General features: G+C 34.4%; 1 protein-coding gene across 2 annotated transcripts; it reads right to left on the bottom strand.

Annotated features, from left to right (window-relative positions):
• Positions 1-13560: 13560 nt before the first annotated feature.
• Positions 13561-17915, bottom strand: LOC18442724 (putative 2-oxoglutarate-dependent dioxygenase AOP1). Of its 2 annotated transcripts, XM_006852939.4 has the most exons (3): positions 17442-17915; positions 14899-15220; positions 13561-14024 (listed from the first exon to the last, which is right to left on the bottom strand). In XM_006852939.4, the coding sequence occupies exons 1-3, from the start codon at positions 17813-17815 to the stop codon at positions 13788-13790; spliced, it is 933 nt and encodes a 310-aa protein (XP_006853001.1). In that variant the 5' UTR covers positions 17816-17915; the 3' UTR covers positions 13561-13787. The 2 variants fall into 2 exon arrangements, with proteins under 2 accessions (XP_006853001.1, XP_088726368.1); XM_088870242.1 differs by lacking the exon at positions 14899-15220 and having other exon boundaries at positions 13561-13996.
• Between the last annotated feature and the right edge of the window lie 2908 nt (positions 17916-20823).

Below are 20823 nucleotides of genomic sequence, written 5' to 3'. Positions count from 1 at the left end.
ATTGATGATTTATTTAATCAATTACAAGGACCACAAGTATTTTCAAAAATTGATATTAGATATGGATACCATCAGCTTAAGATTAAAAGTGAAGATGTTCCAAAATAGATTTCAAAACAAGGTATGACCATTATGAATTTTTAGTCATGACTTTTGGATTAACCATGCACCTGCTGCATTTATGGATTTGATGAATCGGATCTTCAAGCCTTTTTTGGACAAATTTATTGTGGTATTCATCGATGATATTTTAATTTATTCCAAAAATCAGAAGGAACATGAGCAACATGTAAGAATGGTATTGCAAATATTAAGAGAAAAGAAATTGTATGCCAAACTTAGTAAATGTGAATTTTGGCTTGAACAAGAGACATTTTTAAGACATGTCATATCAAAGGAAGGTCTATCAATTGATCCTTCAAAGGTTGAAGCTGTTGTTAATTGGAAACAACCAAGAAATGTGATAGACGTACCAAAATTTTTGGGATTGGCAGTATTACACAAAATTTGTACAAGTATTTTCTCGAATCGCAACCCCATTGACTCAATTGACACAGAAAAATGTCAAAATTGAGTGGACAAGTGAATGTGATGAGAGTTTTCAAGAACTAAAAGTTCGATTAACTTCAGCACCTATTTTAATTATTTCTGAGGGGAGTGGGGAATTTGTGATTTATAGTGATGCTTCACATAAAGGCTTGGGTTGTATATTAATGCACTATGGGAAGGTAGTGGCATTTGCATCCAGACAGTTGAAAAAATATGAGAAAAAATATCCAATTCATAACTTGGAGCTGGCTGCAATAGCATTCGCTTTGAAAATGTAGAGACATTATCTATATGGTGAGCAATTCGAAATATACACGGATCGTAAGAGTTTGAAAACCTCTTCTCTCAGAAGGATTTAAAGATGCGACAGATAAGATGGATGGATTTCTTAAAAGATTATGATTGTACAATCCATTATCATTCAAGAAAAGCTAACGCTGTGGCCGACGTTCTAAGTAGAAAATCTACGAGAATCTTAGCTCATCTAATGATCCAAGAAATGAGATTGTTAGAGGAAATAGTGGATTGGCATCCGGCTCCGTCCATTAATGGTGTGGTAAGTATGATTGCCAACATTAAGGCAGAACCCCAATTAATCCAACATATTCGATCGGCACAAAAGAAAGACCCTCAGCTTATAACAATTGTAGAAGAGGTGAAGCAGGGAAAAAGAGACGAATTCTCTATATGTAGTGATGATTTGCTAAGATTCAAAGGTTGGATTTGTGTCCCGAATGATGAGAGTGTGAAGAAAACTATATTGAAAGAAGCACATCACTCTCGTTATACGATACATCCTGGAAGTATTAAAATGTATCAGGACCTGAAGAAAACCTTTTGGTGGAATAATATGAAAAAGAGGTAGCACTATTTGTGTCTAAGTGCCTAACATGCCAACAAGTAAAAGCTGAGCATCAAAGGCCCGCTGGGTTGTTGCAGCCTTTACCCGTGCCAGAATGGAAGTGGGAGTACATCTCTATGGATTTTGTCTCTAGCTTGTTTAGGACAAATTCAGGACAATGATAGCATTTGGGTCATTATGGACCGGTTGACCAAAGCTACCCACTTTCTGCCGATTCGCACGACGTACACTTTGGATCGACGGGCCAGTTGTGCATTAAGGAAATAGTGCGGTTCCATGGAGTTCCGGTCAGTATTGTATCGGACAAGGATACTCGATTTACTTCTAAATTTTGGGCTAGGCTACAGTCAGCCATGGAGACAAGACTCACCTTTAGCACTGCCTTTCACCCCCAAATTGATGGACAATCGGAGAGGACCATCCAAACCTTGGAAGATATGCTGAGGGCCTGTGTCATTGACTGTACAGGAAGATGGGATGACTATTTACCCCTGATTGAGTTTGCTTATAATAATAGCTTCCAAGCCAGTATTCAGATGACACCATATGAAGCCTTGTATGGAAGGAAATGCAGGTCACCCATCTGTTGGGACAAGGTTGGTGAAACAAAGCTTTTGGGGCTAGAAATTGTCCAGGTAACCACAGATAAGATAACATTAATTTGAGAAAGGCTCAAGACAGCTCAAAGTCGGCAAAAGAGTTATGCTGATAACCGAAAGAGAGATCTTGAATTTGAGGAAGGTGATCGAGTTTTCCTAAAAATCTCACCAATAAATGGCATTATGAGATTCGGCAAGAAAGGAAAGCTGAGCCCACGTTACATCGGACCATTTGAAATCCTGAAAAGAATCGGAGGTGTTATAGACTTGCCTTACCGCCCGAATTGGCAAACGTCCATAATATCTTTCATGTATCATCACTGCGAAAATATCAGCCCGACCCATCCCATATCTTGAAATATGAACCTTTACCGATCAGGAAGGACCTATCCTTCATTGAGCAGCCAATTTTGATACTGGATAGAAGGGTGCAAGTGTTGCGCAACAAGGAGATTCTTTTGGTCCGTATATTATGACAGTACCATTCAAAAGAACAGTCGACTTGGAAACGAGAAGACGATATCAAAGAAAAATATCCCTATCTTTTTCAGTAATCAGGTACACAAATTTAGAGGACTAAATTTATTTAAGGGATAAAAAATGAAATAATCCTAAAATTTCAAAAAAAAAAAACAGAAAAGAAAAAGAAACGAAACTTTTAATAAATGATGGTCCCTATGAGCATGATGGTCCTTAGGGACCATCACTACTTTCAAAAGCTTTTACCTGGGTTTAAGCTTTTGCTCTTGCCATGTCCTTTAGTGGACGTCGGCTTTAAGCGTTTAAGATGTAATTTAACTGCTACACCTCATGTGTGAGGTGTAACTTAATAAAAGATTATAATAAGGTGTCGTAAGAATTTAAATAGAAGAAGTGAGGACTCCCACCCTAGAAAATTTTGAGATCTCTCTCTTTAGTCGAAACGCAGTGAGCTCTTTCTCTCTCTAGCTGAATTTTTATCGGATGCTCATTCTCAAATATTTTAGGTAAGTGACTTCATTATCTTGAAAAATAATCTGTTCTTTTTCTTTAAAAAAAAAAATTAAAATGAAATGAAATAATTATTTTTGCTTATTATCATGAATTTTAGACGCGATAAATTTTATGAGCAAGTGACCTCATTATTTTGAAAAATAATCTTTTTTTAATAAAATTGTAATATTTTATCTATGTTAAAAAATTTAAATGCTGTAAATTCTTAGAAAAATATATTTATTAACTTTTCTTGTCTATTGTTAGAAAATTTTAGATACTGTAAAATTATTAGAAATAAATGTGATATTTCTGCTTTTAGTAAAATTGTGAGATTTCTTTCTACTATTTTTGAATATTTAGACATTGTAAGTTTCATGTCCAAATGACTGCCTTATTATTTGAAAACTGATATTTTTGTAATTGATTATAGCATTGTCTGTGAAATGTTTATTTGCGAATTGACATCCCATAAATTGTGATAATTCCGTATTCATGAATTTCTATTAGAGTTTTTCTATACGTATTAGATTGGCAATTATGCTATAATGTTTTTATGAACTGCTACCTTCCTAAATTTGAGCCCAAAATATTTGACTGGTTATTTTTTAAGTGTTATTGAAAGTGATTGTTATTAATGGTTTTAGTGAAATTCATATTAATAATTCCAGTGATATGTAGAGTACATGATATTGCTGCTTTCAAATGTTTAAAGAGATTTAGAAATACTTTAAGTATGCAAATGGACTCATCCGGTTCGCTGGTGAGGTATAAGTGGACCTATCTGGTACTCCGGTAGGGATTAAGTGGACTCATCCAGTACGTCGGTGAGGTATCAGTGGACCTGCAGGGATTAAGTGGACCTATCTGGGACGCCGATAGGGATTAAGTGGACCCATCAAGACGCTGATGGGGTATATAGGTGACTTACTTGGGACAACAGTGGGGTAAATTGTGAAATCCTTTGAATTATGCACTGTTGTTAACATGTTATATGCATTTCTATTATTCGGATTATACTTAATTATGCATTTTTTAAAGTGAAACTGTTAATGCATTTATGTTAATAGATCTCTTTTTTGAAATGTTGATTACTTTCAACCATGATTATTTTTAGGATTATGATGATCACTTACGGAGCAGCCAAACTCATCAAATTATGGTAAACATTTTTTTCAAGATAACTGCAGTTTCATTTTGAGTACTCGTCAAGATCAACTCTGGAAGATATTGTAGTTGTGCTTAAACTCTCTTTTGTTACTTTGTAAGAATTCGCCACTGTAAATTTGTCCTATCAAGATATGTATATATGTTTTGACTGTCACATCTCAGGAATATCAGTATTGTAAATTCATGGAGTGTGACAAAACCACTTTTTAGGGTGATGCCTGTACATGTGTGAGAGATACCCCCTGTGCACATTCAAGCAATGGATTGCATCAAGTCAGGATGACCTAGGTTTCGTCTCCAGGGGGAACGGAAATCCATATATTTGGACTGCGACCCCTTGCCCATTGACTAGACTTTGGTTACCCACTAATGATCCCCTGCATGGACTGTGGGTCATGGGCAATGCTGGGTCGGTTTGAGAAAGCATGTGTAGTCCGTAGTTTATAGTTGGAGGTGGAGTGCCCCAGTGCATAATTTATTTCTAAACCATATAGATTGTTTTCTCATCAAAGTATTTAATTTTATTTATTTTAATAATATTTTATTTTTAAAATTGTTATTTGAATTTTTCTAAATCTTTGGATATTTTATTTATCAAATTTGAATTTATAAAACAAGAGATAATGATTTTATAATGATTTAAATATTCAAATAATGATTTTACATTTTTCTAAAAATAAAAAAACAATATAATTGCACAAGAGACCTAATAGGACTTTTGGGCCCACCATAGCAAACTAGGCGAAGCCCATCATGTGCCATAATGGGTGGCATGCCCCACCTAGGATACTTTCTATTTTTGTGGTCAAGCTCTAAAGCTTGCGATATAAGAATGTGTTGTTTTACGAAAAGCTTATGCCTTGAGGTAATTTTGAATGAAATTTATGAAAATGCTTATAAATAAAATAAGAAAATATAATATTATAATATATTAATTTTTTATTTGAATTAATTGATGGAAAAATGGTTTAAGAAGTGATAGATAATGGCTCATATATTTTACCCCATAAGTCACCTAAGATCAATGGTATATATTCAATCTCATATCAGTGGCAAACCAAGGACAACCCTAAGAAACCCTAAATTTGTTCAAGCACTATAAAAAGGGGTTGTACCCTACCCAAATCTCTACACCTTGAAAACTTACCATCTCTCTCTCTCTCTCTCATCCAACTAAGGGGGGCACGACCCACTTTATCTCTCTCATGGTTGCTCTCTTATCTTCTCCATCTCTCAATTCATATTGGGGGCTAAGTGTTTAGGGTTCGGTGGAAAGAGAAGTTATCTCTCAACTAGGTTACTAAAAGGGTTCACCTATAGTTGCGTTTTGTAATCAAAAGGGTGTTCATGTTCCATTGGTTTGGCTTGTCCATAACTTGCTTTCTTGATTGAGATTGAAGTTTGACCATTAGATCCCACACCACCAGAATGTGGTGGCTCGGTATGGGTGTAAGATGCCCGATTGAGGTAATCTCCAGCAGCTTCATTTTCTTCTAGCTTATTTACTTATTGTGTTCTTTATTCTCTAGCATAGGTTGTCTCTTTTCTTTGTTATTAAAATAAAGGTTTTTGAATGGCTTCAAGTTCTTGAGATTCCAGTTGCATTCTTTTCTTTATTTTATTTGAAGATGTTTTATTGTAAAAAGACTAATTGTAAGTGGTCTAAGCCGAGAAAGAAGAAAAGAATAGAAAAAAAATAAAAAAATAAAAATAATATACCCTTGTTTCAAAAACTCGAGCATTCATCGGTCAGTCACCCTATTCATGCATTATGAGGATATATACCCTCACTTTCTTAGCTCGAGTAGAAAGAACTTATTTACAAAAGAAAAACAAGATGGTAAAAGGAATATGGAGAGGATTAACTCAACCAATCGCATTAAAAAAATAAATTATAATTTGAGATCTGAAAATTGTAAATCTGGTGGGCTATTTGTGACTGCAAAAATTTGAAATGGTTTCTAAGTAAACACTAAGGGGCCATTTGGGTACGTGGAAATCTATTACGTGACAATATATTATAAGGAAATATAATATTTACACTGTTTGGGTACACTTTAATAGTATAGAATGGAAAGACATTACGCAAGATTACCCAAGATTTCTCAAAAAATCATGAAATCCATTACGCACGATGAGGGGTGAAAAATCTATTACGAGGTTGACGGGTAATCTTTGAAAATCTTTCGCGTGGGTGTCGCTGCCCTATCCCCACTTAAAAAACATTTCCCTCTCTCAAGTATACGTTGTATTGTATAATTATTAAGGTACTTAGAAAGTGAAAGTAGGGGATATGAAAAGGGGAATCTAAATTGATTTGAACAAGTGTAAGAGCACAATTTTCTACTGCAATCATAATAAAAATTTCTACATCCCTCTATCCCCAATTTGGGTTGTAGCCCTCCTCATCGGACTCTCATATAAAAACAAAATTTTTAATAATGGATAAGTAAAAGTAAGGGGAAATCTAAATTGATTTGAATAGTTGTAGAACTTGATGAGGGACAATTTCTACTACAATCATAATAAAAAAAATTCTACATCCCTTTATTCCCAATTTGGGTTGTATCCTACCATCAGCTCTCATATAAAAATAAAAATATTAAAATAATAATTTGTGATCGATGAGAAATTACACAACTCAATCATAATAAAAAATTTCACATAACATAATCCTGATAAGAGATTAGTAAAAGCTTAATTGAAATAAGATTCATCTCTAGTCTCCTCCAATGCTTCAAAATTTTCTACTGTAATTACCAAACCTTCTAGTTTACTAATCAAAATTCTTCCCACTTTTTAACTTGTACCATAAAGACTTTGATTTTGGTATCATAAATTTATCACTTATTTAAAATTATATATAGAGAGACATTTGAAAGGCTTCTATAGTAAATAAATAAAAATAAGGCTTATTACAATAAAATCATGTTATTCCAATGACTTATCATGTTGAAACCAAAGTCTAATCATGTTAGCCAAACATAGCCATATTTTTCATATTTAGATGGTAATGCATTTCTCATATTTCTTCCTGACATAGCCAAACAGTAGGAAAGGATTCCCCAAGTTGCATCTAAATACTACCCAAATAGTGACAATCCACTTACAGGTAATGTATTATACACTAATGTATGACGTCCGTAATATATTTCACTGACAATATATTTTTCAGGTATCCAAACGGCCCCTAAAGCTAGATTCCCATGGTAAAATTTTAGTGGATGTTGTAGAAAATGGACAACCCATATACCATACACTAGTAGTGTAACTTGCAATACATGAAATTCTGTTTCTTTTGTTTAATCATGTAACCTAGGTTTGGAAATGAGCAGGGCCCAAGCCCTACCCCAGCTCTGGCCCTCGTAGGGCCAACCTAGGCCCAACCTAGCCCTAACCGGACCATAGATGCCCTGACCCAGGGATGCTCCTAGCCTTGTCAAGGAAAGGCAACGTCCGATGAAAAACAAAACATAAATCAAGGAGAAATTAAAGAAAAAAATAGGGTTAAGTCCAGCCCGTCACTCCGCTTACGGCCTCGGACCACATTTTATTGCTTAGGCCCTAGCTTTTTTGGGCTGAGGTAACCGAGCCGAACCGAACCGTTATTTAACCATATTGGTTTTGCATTTAAAACCCTCAACGTTATTCCTGGGAAATGCCCTAAAGATGCTTGCATTAGCCCCTAAGCCCTAAATTTTGATTGTGAAAAACAAGGTAATGATTTAATGACGCTTGCAAGAGCCCATATTTTGATTTGGATGTGAGTATTCTTTGGATAAATGAAGCTAATTTCTAATCTCATGGTTTTGAAGAAGTGGCATAATTTCAAAATAGATAGGAATAAGATGCTTAAGCATAGCGGTAGTAAAACTTTCATATAAATAAGCCATAATACCTTATTTTCATCTGTACAGGGTTTCCTATAGCCACCAAATCATTATAAATACTTTTGAATTTGCATATGTATTTTGATAGGGTTGAAGTTCCTTTCTCACAGAGTTGGAGTTGCTGAGTAAATTGAAACTCTCTAGCTTGAGAATTACTTGCATAAGTATTCTTCAGACATTTCCAAATTTCTGCAAAAGTTTTGAGGCCAATAACAATGCTAAGATACTCTTCTGATAATGTCTCTGCAATCCAGGCCTTAAGAAGCTGATAAAACTTTAGCCATGATTTATAGTCTGTGTTTTGGATTTCACTCTTACCATTAGGAGATGAAATCTTTTGATTTGGTGTATGGAAATTGGCATTAATGAATTCAAAAAGTTACTCTAAAAAGGAGAGAGCATTTGAGTTTTCCATAATAAATAGTTGTTCAGCATCAACTTAATAAACAAAAAGTTTCTTATATTTAAGGGTGGAAAAATAGGGATATTTAGAACAAATAAATATATAGGAATAAATTGATGAACTAAGAGAGGCGCATCAAACAAAGGATAGAGAGTTACGGTGATGATTGATTAAAATAATATAGTGAAGTAAACAAAGGCTTTTGGATGTTTTAACAAATAAGTTAAGAGAGGCGCAGCAAACAAAGGGTTTCTGATGGCTGAAATAAAAAACGGGAGAAAGAATTGTAAAGGTGATGGTTTAACAAAATAATATAATGAAGATGATGTAAGATGATAGAAGGTATGGAAGATGATGGAAGGTTTGGTTTAATGATGGAAGAGATGGTAGATGATAGAAGGTATTGCTTTAGAAAAAAAACGTGGAAAGATAGCATGGAATGTGAAAATTGAAAGAATGTAGATGATAGAAGGTATTGCTTTAGAAAAAAAAACGTGGAAAGATAGCATGGATTGTGAAAATAGAAAGAATGGAAATGGGGCCAAACCTGGAGTAACCTTTAACCATTGTAAAGTTTCACTTTTGAATTTGTTCTCCATCAGCTGTGTTATATGGATTGAAGCCGAAGGAACCATCGTTTGGAAATCATAAAGAATTTTAAAGAGAGAGAAAAAGATTTCTGTTGAAAAGTTAACTATACCCCACATTGATTTGTGGTGGTACTTTCATTGTATATTTAATGATGATATAATCGGATAATGTACATTTTCCTATTTTATTACACATAATATACACTTTTCTTTTTAGTTGCATTTTCTTCTTAAAAGTAAAGAGCAATAAACTTTTCTATCTTGTTTGAATTTCTTTTCTATTACTCTTAAGCCCCAAATCCAATCATGGAAAAACATAATTTTTCAAGGTTACAATTTGGAAACACCTAGAAAACATGGATATGCTAGAATCATTGTTCACAAAATCGCTCGATCTAACTGCTAACCACCCGGTTAGATTGGAACCAACCAGTGGCCGGTTCTGGTATTGGGTGGTTAGGTTGATCAACTGGTATGTTATATATATATAGATATATATATATTCTCAAAAATAAGGATTTTGATTTATGATGCATTTTTAAATATTTTTTACATTATGGTAAAGATTAAAAATGGTTTTGGTCATTAATACTCATTTTTATATTTTCTCATATTTTTTAGAAAATTTTAAAAATAGCCCTTGAAAAATATAAAATGGGTTAAAATCCATTTTTGTTTCATTAATTTTCAACTGCATTTGAATGTGTTTTGTTTTAATCATTCTTTATATGCTTTTCATATTTTAGCAGATTTTTTTGTAATTTTTTTATTTTTTTTCAACACTTTTTTTGACCACTCGGGACTTGCCCCATTAGAGCGATTGAATCGGTCGGTTTATTAATTAGGCCTGTTATACCGCTTCCAAACCCATGCTCGGTTAACCGTTCCGGTTCAATTTTACGACCACGGCTGGAATGACATAATAGGACAAATACACAAATGGGAAAGTTCAAATCCGGCGAAGGATACGATGGAATCCTAGGAAACAACAAGGCGAGGAATTCTTCGCTTATGATAACAGTGTAGAAATTATAAGAAGAGAAAAAGGGGTCACTGAAATAGACAAATCATTCGACTCTATTCGCCATTTAGTTGTAGCCGTGGAGAAGTGATGTATCAATTTTTTTTTTCTATTTTTTAATTTAGGTTGTTTCATCATTATCAAAGTATTTTTTTTAATTAATTGGATTTAGCTACACGAATCTTGGCCTGTCATTTTGTTTTTATTAAAGATCATACTCTTAATGAGGCTATAAGTCCTGATATTTTTTTCAGACCACCTCTGACCGTGTCTTTTTGGGCGTACCCCTTGTTCTTTTCAATCCTTCCAGTTGTACTGACTCGCACCGCCTAGTAGGTGTTATACTGGGTTGGCGCCACATATGGCCAACCCCTTTAAGTCTAGACTCTCTTATCTTATCTTCCATTGATGCCACACCTAAATTTTTCTGAATGGATTCATTTCGAATTCTATTCATTCTTGTCTTGCTACTCATCCATCTCAACTTCCTCATTTCCGCTACCCGTATTATGTGGGCATATTGCTTTTTATCTGACCAATGTTTCACCCCATAGAGCAAAATTGGTCTCACAACCGTTTTAATTGAAAATGGATTTATGTACTTTATCTACTGGAGGATTGTGAACACAAGGGACATTTCACCCTCCTTCAAAGAGAGAAACATCTGTTCCGATACTACAAAATAAAGAATAATATTAAAAATAAAAAATATTTTTCTTAAAATATAGCTTCTTTTTTAGGTAGGCAAGCCTTTCTACAGGTCACTAGGGACCCGTCTTCCATTAAGGTTTCTTTGGATTACCCATGCTTTTCTTTTCCACGCGACTCTCTGATTAATTCTTTCTATTGCAATTTCTAAGCAGGTCAATGTCTATAATCTTTCTTCCAAATTTCACTAAATCCCTAAACAATACGAAACTGCGTTTCATGGCCGAAGGCGTCCTTGGGGTCACAAATTGACTACATACGCTCTTCTATAAGTGGACACATTAGCTATCCGCTCTCTTGTTGGCTATTCAATAAGTGAAACAACATTAGCTATCTGTCCTTTAGTTGGGCAGTAAGGGTCAGAGATTTCCATTTAGTCATTTCTAAAACCAACAGTTTGAAGACCAAATAATTGGGTGCAAAATGTGAGAGCTTTCCGTTCTTGGTTCTCTTGTAGCTAAGTACTCCAACCCGATTCCAGAATTTCAATTTCATTTAGTTAGGGAATTTTGTCCTAAATTCTATTGAAAAGTGATTGACAAAAGTGTTAAAAATAATAATAATAATAAATAAATAAATAGAGATAATGAGTGTAGGAGGTGTTTCATTAGCTTCTTTGTGTATCGACAAAGCGGGGGTTATATATAAAACTTGGAAAAATCCCAAAAAGGTAAAACATGGCTCTCTTTCTATCTTTGTAAAAGGTCTCTCTCTCTCCCCTCTTCTTCTGAACCCCGTCCCTTCTCTTCCTCTTCATCCGATTCCCACAAAATGGCTATGAGAAACTCATGACCCTGAAAAATACACTGCATCAAAGAGGAAGAAGCGATGCCAAAAAATCCCTAAAGTCCCTATTGATTGCCATGAAATTCAGCCAGAGATGACGCTTTTCCATCATTCTTCGAAGCTCTTTCCGCAACTTTGGACCAATAAAGATGAAATAGGCTTATATAAATATTCCCAAAAAGTAAAAAATAGTTCTCATCACCCAAAGGCCATTTATTAAGATCTTTTCCCTAAACAAAGGCTTATGATATTCTCTTAGCTCCAAAGATGGCTGAGAAAAAGATGTAAAAAAACTAATTATTAAATTAGGTGGAGAATCTAGTCCAAAAAGCTTGGTCATGTCATTTTTGAGCAAGGGAAGAGAAAGTGGATTGGGATGGGAAATTGGTTTTTATGTTTTTAAAGTGAGAGAAAATGGATTTAAGCACATGTGGGAGACACGGACACGGAAGAGAAAGAGAGATGTTGGAAATGGGAAAAGTTATAAAAAATAAAAGATGTTTCAATGGCTCTGATCCCAGGCATGATATATTGCATTCTAAAAACAATATTTTCACTTACTGGTATGAATAAATGTGCATCTATATTTCTATTAGACAAATTTGTCCTTGCAATATATGGGAACGGAGGATTATGAAAACTATTTCGCTAATACAAATACACAAATACTGTAAGATGTAGAACACTAGAATTGCCTATTTATAGATAGAGAAAGTTCGTATAAAACACTTAATTAATTTGCATTTCGCTCGTTATAAAATTCGAGGAAACAAGCCTTATTCATAGAAATATAAAATGCCTTTTTACTAGTAAACGTGAATACATAAGTTAAGAATTAAGTCTCTCAAAATCTCAATAGTCGGTGTGGGCATATGTTGCAACACGAAATCACGGGGTGACTTTTTGTGTCGCGGGAAGGTAGTCGCCTTGCTTCGCATCGTGATCCAAATGTCATATGGTGTCTTTTTCTTATTCTGGTAGACCAACTGACAAGCTTCTTTACTTGTGGAGCATGAATTATTGGATTGCACCAAACTACCGGAGTTCAGAAGTCATGTGTGCATTCACCTTTACCGGTGGGGCAAATTTTATTGGAGTGCACCAAACAACCAGAGCCAATACTATTGGAATGCCTTTCTACCGCCAATCCACCGGAGAACACAATCTACCGAAGGGTTTGACTAGTGGCAGAAAGAAAGGGGAGCCACGTGCCCGATCAGCACACTTGCCTAAGCGTGGCACAATTTATGTGCCGATGCAAGCAAGTACATCATCACCTATGTACATGCTCACATTACACGTGCTCTGCATAGGCCTCTTCTCTTTTTTGATTCTTAAAACATAAATGAAGAGGATAAAATCATATTTAAGCATTGTTTCCCTCATCACATCTTTAATGTGATGTGGGGCAGCTTATGTGCCAATGCAAGCACGTACACCATCGCCCCTAGCATATGCACACATTACATGTGCTCGGCATAGACCTGCACTCTTTTTAGTTGAAGCAATGCTTGCCTCATCGCATATTTAATGTTCGATAAATGACATATTTAATGTTCAACAAAACACACTTTCTAAAATATTAGACTTTTCAAAATACTATGGAATAAACTAATATCATTTTGAAATAACATAAGGTATTTTCCAAGATGCAAGGAGACAATGCGCTAGACAGGCCACATGCCTGGGCACGTCGCCAAAAACGACCATCCTCCTTATTTTATATTTTTTTATTTTTTTTATTTTTGAAATATATTATACTTAAAAGAGTTACTCAGAGTAGCCGAAGTAAATCGCGAGTCCTTGGCCTAAGCCAATGTTTCAAACATTGTTTTACGTTGGTATTGAGTTCAATAGGGCATGAACCCTATAGCAAGCTCTCACAATAGAGAAACTGAACAAGGAAAGAAAAAGGCAATGAACACTTCAGATCTTTGTTTGGATACCAAATGGCCTTTTCTTAGCCAAATGTAGTAAAAAGAAACCACGCCCTCATTCCAACTCCTATTCAACACTGGCAAGCAACTTAATATTTATTAGTGCACACTAAATACATCACCCATACTGCAGTGATAAAATCCATAATACATGTACTGATATTGCTAACTCATAGTGAAAAAGAAAGCACACATGTGAAAGACCAGGAACCCCTCGATTCAATAGATTATGGCATCAAAGAAAAGCAGCTAAGCAAATTATAACTGAGACAGAAAGAGAGGCTTCAATTCGTTGTGATGTCAGACGCCTGCGAATTCCTTGAGGCCACACTCCTTATTTATCTTGTAGAAGTTATAGTAATCATAGTAGTCGAAGGGCTTAAAAAGCTTAGGGTGCTCTTCGTCCACGAGCTCTTTAGGGGCCTCAATCAATACATTTGGATTTGGGATCGAAAATAACCCGCAAGAATATCTGTCTTCATATCCCCTCAGCATCACCCGATGTCGTACTGGATGAAGCCTACCGTTAGTCCATGCCTGAACAGAATTTTCATAAAAAACAGAAGAGAAAATCATTGTGTTTGTTAACTATCATAGATTTTCTAGAAGGAAAAACTAGCTATTCTTCCAAAATAAGGTATGGGTCATTGAAAAGGAACATCTAAAATGAAGAATGATTACAATTATAATTCATGGGACAGATAAATTAATGAAAGTGAACACCTCCAGAGCACGTTTTAATTAAGAAAATCAGAGAAACATGAATAGTTCTATGTAAGTGGTTCATACAAATTGACCTTAAATCTTAATCTAAATCGTCTCTGCCCATCATTGTAGCAACATATCTAACGCTTGGGTGCATGCAAGAGTGGATCGCCATTGTCGAACCATTTGTGTGTTTATATGGTCAATTACATAGGGACTGGATATGGATCACCTTCATGGATGGGGCCATTTCTTTACTATGCTTTTTTTTTTTTTTTAACGTAACGTTTTTTTTACATGAAGAACTATAGATACCACCAAGACCATATTTCTAGGTATGCCCACTCTCAATGCTTTTCATTAAAAATATCAATACGTTCCATTTAAAATGTCATTGCTTTTTATTACTCCCAAAACATCACTACTTTATATTTAAATTCTTTTTATAGTTAACTTAATCATTATTTAAAGATATATTTGAAATTTTCACAAAATACGAGTACCTATTCTATTTTAACAATAATTATATATAAACCATTCATTAAAGAGCCATAGATTGCAAAACTTGATCTTTTTTCAAAAAGAAGTACCATAATTTCTAGATCCACTTTTACAACTCATTCTAACCGTAAACTTTGTACTTTCAAAGATTGTAAATTATAAATTATTCCAATACATACAGGTGAGCAAGAGAGGAGAGACAAACCATGAAAGTATCACCTATGGTGATAACAAGAGAGCCTCCCGAGAGCACCACTGGTGCCCAGGACCCATCTTTAAATTGCACCTCCAAACCGCCAACTTGGTCTGGGCAGAGTATCGTCACTATGTTCTTGTCAACGTGACCCTTCAAGCCCTCCACTTGGTGCCCTCCCTCCGGGGCCTTGTACTTCATCATTCGAAAATGGTAATTTGAGGATTTGTCAAGGTCATCGAAGTATTTCTCAGCACCATAACTCTCCAAAACCATTATTTGAATTAGCTTAGCCAACTCTGTTATCTTCATTGTTACGGTCTTCACTGTCTCACTATGGCCAACCAAACCAACCAACGTTACAAGATTAAAGAAGAAGAAGAAATCTATGACAAATAGATTATTTAAAAGTATATTCAAATACTTAATATTTCAAATATATATATATATATATATAAAAGTTCCTAATCTTCTCAAGAGTTATGAAAATCATATAGAACTTAATTCCAATTAATACAATGGTGTTTTCCAATATTTTTTATTTTTTATTCTTTATATTTTTTAACTTTATTTTTATGTTTTTTTTATGCTTTTTTAAAGCTGTGCCAAGTTGCCTTAGCCAAAGCCAAGTTACTTGCCGAGTCCACCCCTAAAACGCATATTAGGAATGTATGAGTACCATGAAATTAGAGAGAGATTTGGAATGCCTGAGTACCATGGACTTAGAGAGAGAGAGGGGGGGAGGGTGAAAGAAATTACCTCGTGTGAGAGATTATTTTTGTGCGATTGTGTGTGCATGTAGGCAGAGAGAGAGAGAGAGAGAGGTCATGGTAGTTCCTAATCGAAGTAAGGTGGGTTATTTCTACATAAAATCTTCTTAAAATTTCAGTTTCTTAGAATTTGAAATAGAAGTATAATGAAGAATGATTGTTTCGACTACTCATTAGTGGACATACAAAATGTTTGGCAGCCCGTTTGAGCATTTATGGTACCCCAATAATTAAGTACGACCTCCACTGATGTACATGTAAGTTGTGTGAGAAAATATTTAATTTCTCTGTAATTATGAAGCCCAAGCCAACATGATAACTGTATTATACAACTCACAAGATGTTTGTACCAGAGCCGTATTCTTATATAAAAGCCCTATTTTTATATGGTTAGAAGACGGATTGTACAACCTGCATACAAGTTTATAGATCTTTTCAAAAAAAAAAAGACTTTACAAAGTCATTAATATATAATTGTATAGGTTGGGAAAAAGTAGCTGGAGTTAATAAAATATTGTACATGTTCACACTGCCACTCAAAAAGTTTGGACAAGAACTTTTAGAATCGGATTGGTGGGATCTTCAGGTGCACAACTTCAGATTTAATGATTAACAAGCACAATAAGATCTTAAATTTGGAGCTCAAATTGGTAAAATCCAATACAGAATCCAACGATGACAGATTAGTAGGCCTCAGGATAGAGACCTAGAACATAGCAACTCAAGCAATAACAAACCATAAAGGCGTTAGCAAGAGTCAAAAACTTCATAGTCAAAGAAAGAAAAACAATCTAAGACAACCAAAAGAACATATTGGCACTTGAAAGAACCAACTTAACTCATTTGTGATGGTGCAAATCCAAGATTGATTTAGTAGCAAGAACATAAGATCGAGTAAAAGAATAAAACATATAGGATCGAGTAACAAAACAACATGCTCGATAACATATAAAGGAAAAAAGAATTCAGAATTTTCTTTTGGGGTGGGCAATCGAACTAAGTCCTACCGTTGAATGATCATAGAAACATAAGGGACCACGAAAAAAACACAATGGAACACCAAGACCCCACCGGTCCCCTCTTCCCTTAACATACGTGTCTTTTTTCAAATATGAGGGACCCTTTACTTTCTACATTCTAGTGAGGAAAGAAAGGGCAACAAAGATGTTGACTGCATCCAAGAGACGGAAACAAATATAAAGGAAGGGAAACAAAGATATTGACTTCATCCAAGAAAGGGAAACAAATATAGTATGATAAGGCCCCCCACTAAGATGTCTATAATGGCGACGGAGAAAGAAAACAAATAATAATGAGACGGACAAACAGAGCAGCACAAGGAAGAAATAGATGCTAAGATCAAGGACATAAAAACAGAGATAAAAGGAGATTCAGATCTTAGCTCAAAACGAGGAGCATGGAATGAAAACCTCGAAAGAAAGGCGAACAAAAGGGGAAGCTAGAAGCTATGATCAAGTAAAGAAAAACATAGACCCAGGGAGCACAATCTGGAAACTCCTCTGATCCGAGGCAAAAAAAAGGCAGATCGAACGCAAACAAAGCATATCTGAGGCAAACAATGCACTTGGAGGCGATTCAGATTGCCTCCGAAGCAAATAAGAGAGATCTCCCAAACAAGAATACCGGATGTTGATGGCTGTGAGGGTGATCAAATGCTCTAGATAATAGGTGGATTAAAAGATAAATTTCTTTTCATACCTTACAAAAACCCAACTTTTAAGTTAAGAAAATTGTGGAAATGGGTGATGGTGTGAATGAACTTACTTGAACTTGGTATTTCCTTGGGGCCACATAAGGTCGGTAAACCGCTCAATGTTCTCCGGCAGGGCTGCATGATCGATGCCAGTGACCTCAAAGAAAGGAGCCTCTGGTACAGGCGCCCTATATCCATGGTACTTGAACTCGGATCGGTTATTCATCTTCGTTTCTTGGGGAATTTCAAAGAGCTCCTTCATAGCAGAGAACATTTCCTTCTGCAGAGATTCAGGGACCGCAGTATTGTAGATGGCCGCGAAACACCCTGGGCTTTCCAGAGCTTCTCGCACTTCTTGTGTCAGGGCTTTCCATCTCTCAGCTCCAGGCTTCAAGTCTCCTGAGAAATCAAGGACTGGTACTTTCATTACACTTTGAGAACCCATGTTTGTCAGCTCGAATATGTGTTACAACTTCTGCAAAATAAATACAAACACCTCGACACACTGGGGACCGAACCTCAGATTTTATATTTGATGATTACACAGTCGAGACTGAATCTCATAAAAAATTACATTTTATACTCAAAGATTACACAATGGGGAGACAACCTCATAATAAACTCATATTTTGTACTAAATAATTACATACTAATTTAATACTCTCTTTTCTTCAATTATTATATTCAAAAGATTACACAACTGTGGAGACAACCTCATAATAAACTCATATTTTGTACTAAATAATTACATACTAATTAATACTCATTTCATACTCTCTTTGTTCAATTATTACACTCTCTACCCACTACATACACTCTCCTTCTTTACACTTTTACCCCTCACGTTACCCGCTCTTTTATTTTTTGGTAAATACGTCCTCCACTCAGTTTTCCACTTTCTTTTTTGGTAAATATTTCCCCCACTCACTTTTCCACACTTTTTTTTTTTTTTGGGGTAAATACTTCTCCCACTCAGTTTTCTACTCTTTTTTTTTTTTTTGGTAAATGCTTCCCCACCCACTTGTCCACATAATAATAATAATAATAATAATAATAATAATTTTATTATTATTATTATTATTATGTTGGTAAAAACTTCTCCCACCCACTTTTTCACTTTTTACTTTTTTGGTACGTTATGTAGAGTGCCCCTTCAAATAGTATCGAGAAATGTAGTTTCAATAGTGAAAATTTTTGTGATAGCTTTAAAATATATTTTCATCTTTAATTATAAAATTTTAAGCTTAAAACATAGTGTAAATCAAGTAGATCTACAAAAATCTTGAAAATTGACAGTTCGAAAATGAATTACAAGATGTACTATTTCTAAAAATTGAAATCTATTTTTTCTCATGTTCATACTTATTGATGTTGAGATGATCAATTTGAGGATATCTAGATATCAAAACAACCTCTTCTAGCAAAATTTTTGAGACACCCTTTAATTTGGTTGTTTCGAACTTTGGCTCTATAAAACTTTTCCCTTTTTTTTTTTTTTTTTTTGGTGAATACGTCCCCACACTTTCCTCATCTACCTAGTCTCTCTATCTCTCTCTACAGCATTGTACTTTCTATTTTCACGGCACCCACGTCACTCCCTCACTTTTTCCCTAAACCACCCAAACACCTCCCATGCTCTCTATACAGCATTGTACTTTCTATTTTCACGGCACCCACGTCACTCCCTCACTTTTTCCCTAAACCACCCAAACACCTCCCATGCGCCTATGTTTACTTCCTCACTCTATGCGCAAGCCCTCACCAACCCCAAAAATCAGCCGATCTAAACGTTAACCGCTCGATTATATCGGAATCAGCCAGTAGCCGGTTATGATTTTGGCTGCTTTTAGTGATCAATTGGTATTTTAAACATTAAATAGAATATTACTTCAAATATTAGAATTGTTTATTGGTTAGTTTTGATGTTTAAGTTTCACATGAATTATGTTTGAATCATGTTGCCAATGGCCAAAACAACTACTTTTTTTTTAAGAATCCTTTCTTGTTCGGTCAAAAAAATTACCTTTTCTTTTAAGAATCTATTTCATTGGTTAAAAAAAATTACTTTCTTTTAAGAATCCATTTCGCTGGTTCAAAAAAATTACCTACCCATGGAATTGAACTTGAGACAAAAATTACCTACCCACCAGAATCGAACTCAAAACATTTTATAAAGAAGTCTTTTATTATTAGACCCAGTAACCAATACAACATTTACTACAAGATTGGCAAAAAGAAGGGCTTATATATATATATATATATATATATATATATATATATATAACTTAATTTTTTTTTATTTTTTTTAAAAAAAAAGAGTTGGTCAAATCAATTTTTTTAACAATATTTTAATAATCTTTACATTATGATAAAGATTAAAAAAAAATTGGTCATTGATACCCACTTTTATATTTTCCCAACTTTTTCAAAAACTTTTAACGCTATTTACTACGTAGTTGACAAAAGAAGGGCCTATATTATATATATAACTTAATTTCTTTTTTATTTTATTTTAAATAAAAGATTTGGTTAAGATGATTTTTTTAATATTATTTTAATATTATTTACATTATGGTAAATATTAAAAAAAATATTGGTTATTGATATTCACTTTTATATTTTTCCATCTTTTTTAAAAAAATTTTAAAAATACCCCTAAAAATTAAAATCTATTTTTTTCATTCATTTTTAACTTCATTTGAGTGTGTTTTATTTTATTATATACTTTTTATATTTTAATATATTATTTTTGTATCTTTTTTGTTTTTTCAATATTTTTTTGATCATTCAAAATTTACCCAATTAGAGCGGTTGAATGGGTCAGCTTACCGATTAAGTCGGTTAAATCGCTTCCTCATGTACGGTTAACCGTTTTAGTTCGTTTTTGCGACCACTAGCTCTCGCTCGTACTCCTCGGCAGAGAAATTACATTTCCATTGCACCATCAATATTTATCATAGTGTGGTCCCAATTGTGCCACATGTCGTTAACTAAATAAAGTTCTTGCAACAAGTTGAGAGAACAACGTAAGAGAGAGCGGGGATGTTCAGGTAGGATGTTTCTATATATATATATATATATAGAGGGAGAGGACCATGTATAAACTATTTCCCTCGTCATTTTCGCTTCCCAACCATCGATTTCGTCGTCAAAAGAAAATGAAAATGAAGTGCTTTGGTACTTCAGCAGAAAAGACTTGTGATTTTTTTAAATAAAAAGTTAATATAAATAAAATATATATTTATATATAATAACATATTAAAATTTTAAAATAAAAAACTCAAAAATAAAGTAGAAATAAAAAAAAGCATGTACTACAATCTTATTAGGTTCAACAAGCTTATAAGATAACACGGCCATGAAGATTAAAGGGAAAGGCTTTTATGCTGCCCCTACAGCATAGAAGTTCTATTCTCTCCCTACCATCCAGCCATTCAATTTAGATCAAAGGAG

This window comes from Amborella trichopoda, chromosome 6 (assembly GCF_054954075.1).
Source record: "Amborella trichopoda isolate Santa Cruz 75 chromosome 6, AtrichopodaSantaCruz75HAP2 v2.0, whole genome shotgun sequence".
In the NCBI taxonomy this organism is placed as follows: Eukaryota; Viridiplantae; Streptophyta; class Magnoliopsida; order Amborellales; family Amborellaceae; genus Amborella; species Amborella trichopoda.
Note: the sequence above shows the minus strand (reverse complement) of the source record. Positions and strands in the feature narration are given on the sequence as shown.

Coding starts and splice junctions, on each gene's coding strand:
- LOC18442724 (XM_006852939.4), bottom strand. CDS start 17,815: ATGGGTTCTCAAAGTGTAATGAAAGTACCAGTCCTTGATTTCTCAGGA. Junction 15,221..17,441: donor CAAGGAAATACCAAGTTCAA/GTAAGTTCATTC, acceptor GGTTGGCCATAG/TGAGACAGTGAAGACCGTAA. Junction 14,025..14,898: donor CCATAGGTGATACTTTCATG/GTTTGTCTCTCC, acceptor AATTCTGTTCAG/GCATGGACTAACGGTAGGCT.